General features: G+C 43.0%; 1 protein-coding gene and 1 pseudogene across 1 annotated transcript; both read right to left on the reverse strand.

The window, feature by feature from the left end:
* Window positions 1-343: 343 nt before the first annotated feature.
* On the reverse strand, window positions 344-3,629 carry LOC125527367 (annotated as a pseudogene).
* Window positions 3,630-7,758: 4,129 nt separating this feature from the next.
* Window positions 7,759-8,469, reverse strand: LOC125527368. Its single transcript, XM_048691883.1, has 2 exons — window positions 8,422-8,469; window positions 7,759-8,316 (listed from the first exon to the last, which is right to left on the reverse strand). The coding sequence occupies exons 1-2, from the start codon at window positions 8,467-8,469 to the stop codon at window positions 7,759-7,761; spliced, it is 606 nt and encodes a 201-aa protein (XP_048547840.1).
* Between the last annotated feature and the right edge of the window lie 459 nt (window positions 8,470-8,928).

Genomic DNA, 8,928 nt, shown 5'->3' on the forward strand with positions numbered 1-8,928 from the left:
AGAGAGAGCTTGCTAAGAGCATGGTTAATAATATAGTCAGCTGCTGGCTATATAATCTTGCCACATCATCTATGGTCAGCCTTATAGTCGACAAGTACAATAGATGCATATAAGTTTGTACTACTTTGTTGATACATGACCAGGGCCGTGAAATTCGGGGCCTCGGGAGAAAACCAAAATGTGGCCCAAAATTTTGACAATTCACGTAAAGGAATAATTAATATGTGTAAAGAATACTCTCACTTTATTATATAATTTCAAGTCTGCTTTATTTCTACCTTATTTAGGCATATTTCAACACTAATGCTAGAAGGTAAAAGGATTGCAAAGCAATGAACGGACCTCATGTCCTACCAAAAAGGAGCATCCGTCTAGTATTTCTTGAAACAAAATCTTCAATCATATCTTCATACTTTATCTTCTCCAAGACATCGTTTTCAAGTGCTATTGTCGCCAACCCATTCAGTCTTTCTTGTGTCATAGTAGAACACAAGTAGGACTTCAATAATTTGAGTTTATATAAACTCCTTTCCGCAGATGCAACAGTTACAGGAATGGTCAATAAAATTCTGTATGCAATAATAGCATTAGGATAGATTGTCAAGCGCTTCTTCAAATAATTCAGAATGTCAAGAGGACCCATAGATTTCTGAAGTGAATCCTGTACGAAAATTAGCTCACAACACAATTCAAGTCCATCAATATCTGTATGTTCTCCACTCTTAAGTGAATCTTCAAGATTAACACAAGCATCCATCAAACTCTTGTCATCTAGTGATCGCAGCCTATCTGAAGTAAACAAGAAACCAAATATCTTTTCATAACCCTCGTATTGTTCAAATCTCATGGTAAGTGAAGTTATAGCTTGATCAACAACACGTATAAAATAATTGACCCTGAATGACTCCTCTGCAGATTGTGAATCAATAGATGCTTCATCTTCGCCCTCATCAAATTGTGTTTTCCTTTTGATTTTACACTTGGTGCGGAACTCTGGATGAATGTCCATCTCCACTGCAATTTTTTTTGCAGCTTCCAATGCTTTTGAAAAGCCAGTTTCTCTGTACTTCTTGAAAAAGGAAGGCAAGCTTTTTACGGATTCAATTGCAATATCAATAATCATATCCTTTGACTGTAACTCTTTGCTAATCAAATTAACAGCAGATAATATTTCATAACAGATGATTATTGATACTAAAAAGTCAAAGCCACCAAGTTCATTTTCTGCCAATGATTGAGCTTCACTTTGTGTCGATGAATCTTTATCACTTTCAGCCACTTGAAGTAAGGCCTCCTGTATTTCCGGTAGCTGAAACCTTATAGCCTGAACACTATCAACACGACTCTCCCAGCGAGTAGATGACAATGCCTTGAGTGTCAATCCTGGTATGTTATCTTTCAGAATTTGCCATCTCTTAGTAGAATTAGCAAATATTGTATAAATACGCTGAATAACTCCAAAAAATTTTGTTGCTTTACGACAAGACTTTGCCATATCACATAGTGCCAAATTCAGATTATGACAACCACAAGCCGAATAAAAAGCTCTTCGGTTTACTTCCAGTACTTTGTTTTGTACCCCTTTATTTTTTTCCTTTCATATTTGACCCATTATCATATCCCTGTCCTCTCACATTGTCCACATCAAGGCCAAGACTCTTCAATTCCTTCAGCAGAACATCAAACAATCCTTGCCCAGTCGTATCATTCACATCCAAAAAACCTAAGAAGGATTCTTCAATGCAAAAAGAACGTGAAGATGCATCAACATACCTAATTATCAAAGACATTTGTTCTTGGTGGCTTGCATCAGGAGTGCAGTCAAGTATAACAGAGAAGTATTTTTCTTCTTTCACCTTCTCAATGATTTTTGACTTGATTGCAACAGCAAGCAAATTGATTAACTCATTCTGTATGGAAGGACCAAGATAATGATCACGAATTTTATCATTGGTGATGTGATAAACATGCTCTTTGATAACTGGGTCAAATTCAGCCAACATTTGAACGAGTCCTAAGAAATTGCCATTGTTGTCTTGGTACAACTTGCTATTACTACCACGAAATGCTATATTGTGTTCTGCAAGAAATTTTACAATCAAGAGGATTCGGAGCAAAACTTTTCTCCAATGTTCCTTTTCCTTCGCAAGTTCTCGCTGAGCAATTTTGTCAATTGTTTGATTCTTCTCTAACCTAAGATGCATGTCATACCATGTAGTCATATTTGTGACATGTTCTTTGCTAGTTTCATGCTCTTTAATTCTATGACCAATATGAGCCCAGTCACTGAAACCATCATTTGCTAACTGCCCTCTCACCAACCCTTTTCTTAATAATTTGCAGCAAAAACAAAATACTTTGTCAAGATCTTTGCTGTATACAAGCCATTCTCTATCACACTTCACTCCATTTGAGAGAACTCTAGTGTATGATAATGCAGAAAACCTTCTAGACAATTTGTCTTTTTCACCATGTTCAATAGACGTGTCTCTTTTAGGACCTTTTTGCACCAAAACATCTATCATTTTTGAATCAAGTGCATCCCAATTTCTTGGATCAAATATATCAAACGGAAAAGGACATTTGATGTCATCAGCAATATTATCATCATCGCCGGTATTAGCATTATCACCTTCATTGGCAGTATCAACATCATCACCTCCATCGGCGATATTACCATCACCCCCTTCATTGGCAATATTACCATCATCAATTTCTGCATCAAGAGTCTCAACCTCTGCTGCATTATCATCAAGACCATCATCAACATTAAAAATCTGTAGTTTGATTTTCAGAATTATGTTGGGGCCCTTTCACCAAATATATATCAAGGGAACCCGCTAGAGATTGAGCCTCAAGTTTGAGTTTTTTTTTCTTACGCTTTGCAGCACCAGATTCATGCTTCCTAATTCTAACAGACATGATGAAGATTCAGGAACACAGAACCTAACAAATTATAAAAGTTATCATTGATCAAACAAAATATATTTAGTTTCTAATAGTAACGGTCGTCGGATGAATAGATCATCCAAACACAAAGAAAATGAATTGAAAATAGAACCTTGCACTTGGAGATTAAAACACGGTCTGTAGTTTGGCCTGGATGTGTTCCTCGATGGCTCGATCCTGATTGAAACAACAAACGGAACCGCGGTCACACCTGTTGCGGCTTCACACAGCAAGACGACCAGCAATGGGATTAGATCGGAGGTAACTACCTCGGCGCCGGCTGACTGCCAGGGCCAGGGCCTTCTTCAATGCCCGATCACCGCTCGCGAGACCTAGATGGCAGTTCGCTGTTTGTTCGTCTGCAATCGCTGGAATCAAGCGATTCGTATCCAATCTACCGGTCGACCTATTGGGCCTCCAACATTATTTTCTGTAAATATGTTATTTGGGCCTCTAGCACTAGCAGACCTAGACGCTTTGCAGTCCTGGAAGCCTAGCAGATTAATCAAAGACACCATGTAGTCACGTACACACATACTTTAGTTTCCTTTTCCGGTTTTTTAGCGATCTTTCAACCGAAGGGAGGCAACGTACGAAGGGTTTTTTTCTCTCGATGGGGGCCCCACGATTTTGGGGGCCCTGTGCGATCGCTCACCTCGCTCCCCCTCATCGACGGGCATGGGTGGCCTTGGGTTTAAAGGTTTCGAGCTTTTTAACCTAGCTATGTTGGCAAAACAGGCATGGCAACTTTTGCAGGAACCCACCTCTCTCAGTGCCAGACTACTAAAGAGCATATATTATCCGAATGTGGATATCCTGCAAGCCTCTTTGGGGGGTCATCCGAGCCAAATATGGAGAGCAGTAATTGAGGGCCGTGACGTCTTGAAACAGGGGCTGATACGGCGAGTCGGAAACGGTGCTACTATTAACATATGGACAGATAATTGGCTCCCAAGAAAAGAAATGCTCCGGCCTTGTGGGTGCATCTCGGCGAACCCACCGCAGCTTGTGTCAGAATTGATAGACCCAACTTCATCTACCTGGATCAAGCAAAGGGTGAACGAGGTCTTCATGCCAATGGACGCAAATATCATAATGGGCATTCCTCTCTGTACTCGTAATGTAGACGACTTCTGGTCGTGGAACTTCGAGCCCAAAGGCACCTTTTCAGTTAAATCAGCGTATAGAATGCTCTCAGAAACTAAACAACGCCGTGAGGCATGGCTTAATGGGTCACCAGGAACGTCATCAGCGCAGTCAGAGGAAGGGATGTAGAAGAAACTTTGGAAAACTGAAGTTCCTGGCAAAGTCCGGATGTTTCTATGGAGACTGTCAAAACACTCCCTACCCACCAAGGACGTGCGAGCCCACCGCCATATGACGACGTCTAGCAGCTGCGGGCTATGTGGGATGCCGGATTCGTGGAAACATTCATTGATTCAATGCACAATGTCCAGATGTGTATGGGCTTTGGTGGATAAGGAACTTGCACATAAAATGATGGCGCTGTCAGAGCCTAAAGCAAGGCAATGGCTGTTTGCGCTTATTGATTCCTTCACACATAACGAGTTTGTCCTCCTGTCGATTACATTGTGGTCAATCTGGCACACGAGGCGCAAGGCGATCCATGAGGGGATTTTTCAGAGTCCTCAAGCAACACAGACTTTCATCAACAGATACCGTGACGAGCTTAATGTGATCCGCTCGACAGCAAGACAAACAAATGCACCTAATGCTCCATTGGGACCGCAGCGACCAAAGGAGCCTCCGCCGGGGTATGCAAAAATCCATGTTGACGCTACAGTACGACCGGGGCGAGGTGGGTCAGCATCAGCAGTTTGCCGTGATTCAAACGGAAATTACCTAGGGAGTTCATCCCTAGTGGTGGAGGGAGTGGACGATCCGGCTTGTCTGGAAGCTCTGGCATGCAGGGAGGCAATGTGCTTGGCAGAGGATCTTCTTATCAACAACTACATAGTGGCCTCCGATTGCAAGCAAGTTGTCTGTGATATAAACTCGGGTAGTAGAGGGCAATACGGTGCCATTCTGTCCGAGATTAGTCTTCGACCTACCCTTTTTCAATGCATTTTTTCCTTTGAGTGTCGTGCTGTAAATTATGAAGCACATAGTCTAGCCAGATTCTCTCTTAGAAGGGGACCGGGGCGTCATCTGTGGCTCGGCCAACCCCATGACTCATCTTGTATCCCACTTTCTGTGGACTTTGATTAATAAAGCTGGCTTAATCCTCAAAAAAAACAAAGTGCCTAGGAGCACGTGCTACAGTCGGCTGTTAGTTAAGCCTGCTTCTCTTCTCTCTCTTCTTCTCTCCCCGCCCACTCATCAAAAATATAATATTTAAAGTCTTATAGACAGCCCTACGTCATCCTATTGTACTTGCTCTAATTGGTAACCGCAACTCCAGCACCAAAGCCTACCAATCCACTTTTTTGTTTTGTCTTCTACAAAATAGGAAATTGTTGCTTTGTTATGTAATCATCATATTACATGTCATGCAGATTAGAAATTTGATTACTAGGGTACTTTTACAACATATCCAGTTATGGTTCCATTGTTGTCGCGCGCCAAACCTTCGATGAATTTCTTGAAGAAAATGAATGGATTCTTTTGTCGTGTGCTTCAACCAGGTAAAATCCTATTGGTTGTTCTAATTATACAATCTTCAGAGCCAGTTTTGTGAGCTTGTACAGTATGATTAATATTTTTGTATGGCTTCCCAATAGATGTATTGGAGCTACCTCTTCCTCTTCTACCGTGCTATCTCTACTTCTTTCCCTTCTACTACATAGTGGAATATTTAGTACATCTCCATGCTCATGGTTTTTTGGCATATATAGTCTCTACTAAGTAATTCTCTGTACAACCCAGTTAACTCTGCAAGAGCCACTAAAATATATTTGTAGGCTTGCATAGGAATAATTCATTTTTATTGTTGTTTGGTTATTGTTGCTGGCAACCAATTTCTATAAGCTTTAAACATACGGTAGGATTACACAACCAATATGTGTAAATAGTATTTTGTCCTATTTTATTATGTTTTATGCCAATAAGTATGCAATGTGTTTTCCTGCAATTGGTAACTAAACTTTTTTGCAGGGAGATAACTAAATTTATTCCGTTGCTAAAAAAGTTGAGATGAATTCTATGACAGTGAGCAGAAGTAATTGCTGATGCAAGTGTGACAACCTTGTGTACTGTTTTATCCTGGTCTTGCTTTTATTCTTGAACAACTTCTCTGATCTCCCAATAGATTTGTTGGGTTGGTGTGGTCATCGGGCTTAGTTTACACATCTTTCTATTCTGAATCTGTGCTTATACTGTTTGTCATCTGAAAATTACACTCAATATACATTATGGGACATAATGTCCAGGAAATAATCATCACGTGCAGACATCACTCTGTAATCCTTCCGTTCCATAATTCTTGTCGTGGTTTCAGTTCAAGGTTTTCCTAGGGTACTGCTCAGTAAATTGTTTTACCTCATAAATAGGTAGAACAAGAGCCACAAGAGCTGATTTTATGCACTTAGCTTCATGCGCACCCACTGGATGAAGATATTCAAAATGTGGAGCTTTTAGAAGTTAAATTTTTTGCATATATATTATTGGATTGATGATTGTAAATATTATGAAATATAACACAAATGCATTGTTGCATGGTTCTGTGTTTGAAATTCAAGGTCTGTGTATGGGGGTGGAAGGAAAGGATTGTGAGTCATGCTGCTATCTCTGCCTCCCCAATTGATGCTCACCACTTCTGTCAAGGATTTACTTTTATTTTAGCCCACCAAGAAAAAATGAATTAGTGGCCAATTGTGCTTATCTACTACTGCTTCAAGATTTTTTTTCTTTAAAGGTCTGATAGTACATGTGTAGATGTTTTCACTATTTTTGTTACTACTACTAATTTAGTTACATTTCTCAAAATAAAAGTAAATAATAAAATTTGTATGAACATACAGATCTTATAAATTTGTATTCACGGTAATTTAGTTACATGAATTATTAAACTCTCGAAGAGCATGTAACAATCACAATGTATGTTTCTCATGCTCAAAGGCTATTCCATGCGCCACTATTCTTCCATCCGATGGCAGTGCGGAACTGGATAGGGCCGACGAAGGACGTTAGGGTGACTTCTTCACATCCACACTTTATGGTCCGAAAAGCGATAATTCAACCAGTGAAAACACACGGGCATATTCACCTTATAAAGAATGAGGGTAATGTTATTTTCGACGTTTGTCAGAATTGGATGTAAGAATTTGGCCCGTAGTGGCACGCAGAGCAGGTTTTTCGAAAAAAAATCGCCCAGTGCAACGGCATTTGTACTACGTGCATCCCATCCTGCAAGGCTCCCACGACATGTCAGGATTCGACGAGGCTGTACTATTTATACCAGTAGTAATAGCGGAGCCAGTGTCAAGCCCAGCCCAAGTCCATAATTTCCATTTTGATCGAACTTGTAACAGATACTAATTGACTGAACCCCTAACCAAGAAGGGATAACAGGCTGAAATGACGACGTCCTTACAATATCTCAACGAACTTATAACAAATACTAACTGACTGAATCCCTAACAAAGAAGGGATAACAGGCTGATGAAATTACGACGACCTGACAATCTTTCAACGAACTTGACAGATAACTGACTGAATCCCTAACGAAGAAGGGATAACTGACTGAAATGTTGACCACGACCTTGCAATCTTTTATTTGGAATAATCGAAGAGACTCGGTACTGCTGCTCTGCTGGGCCTCGAGTCATAGGCCTCTCCACCTCCTGTGTACTACAGAGCAAGAAACTCCGGCAGGGCACAGAACCTCACGTCACAGCGGCAAATTGGGCACGTCGTCGCCTTGCAGAACCACATTAAAATGCACCTGCGGTGGAACGTGTGCGGGCACCTCGGTGGCTGCACGGCGGGCTCTCCCTCCAGGCCCTCCAAGCAGATTGGGCACTTGTCCGGCCTGCCGCCGCCGCCGAGCTCCCTCTCCTTGCACGCCATCGGGAGGGCCCGCTCGTCGTGTATGAACTGCCGGTCCACCTCCATCGCGAAGCGGAAGGTGAACCCGCGGGTGGCGCCGTCGCCACACGCCACGCGGACGATCTGTGGCACCACGTTAGTGGGTACGACGTCGTCCCACTCGTCCTGGGTGAGGCGGAGCGCGCGGAGCTGCGGAAGTTCCGCCAGCATCCTGCGCAGCGCCCCGCGGCAGGCGCCGTCGCTCTGGAGCGTGGAGAGGTCTGTGACGATGAACCTGTTGCCGTAGCCGCCGCAACGCCCGAGGTACGGCTGGTCCGTCACGACCGGGGGCTGGCCGCGGCGGCGGAACTGCAGGGACCGCTTCACATAGCACCACACGAGCACCGCGAACTGGTACCCGACGTCGACCGGCGCGGTATCCTCGGAGAACCAGATAGCGGTTGCCTCGACGCGGCGCATGATTACTGGGCCGCCGCCGGCGGCGGCGGCGGCGGCGTGATTGGACATCGCCATCACTAGTTCACTACACCGGATGGCAACCTGGGATCTGGAGTGGCAAAGCTGCAGATGGTTGCGAATCGCGGTGGCGCTATTTGTAGTCGCGGCCGGGCGGCAGTGAGCGTACCGTGACTTTCAGTAGGAGAAGGTTTCGCGCGGGAAATTCGTATTAGCTAGGAAACGAACGCGCCGCAAATGTTTTCATTTTAGGAAACGAACGCGATGCAAATGTTTTTCATTTTAGGAAACGAACGCGCGGGATGCAGCCCAACCATTCTCCGTCTCACACGGATGGGTAGGCTAGCTATACTTGACTCTGTTTCTCCGTTTCGGGCCAACAGGTAAATAGAGATGGCTCCGGCCTTTAGCTTCGCCTTAAGCAAGTTCAATGTGGGCTGGCCATTTGCGCATTCCATTAGCATATATATATTATTACTTCCCAATAGAAAACATATTTTATATATGTAAGAATGA

Source organism: Triticum urartu, unplaced genomic scaffold (assembly GCF_003073215.2).
Source record: "Triticum urartu cultivar G1812 unplaced genomic scaffold, Tu2.1 TuUngrouped_contig_369, whole genome shotgun sequence".
Taxonomy (NCBI): Eukaryota; Viridiplantae; Streptophyta; class Magnoliopsida; order Poales; family Poaceae; genus Triticum; species Triticum urartu.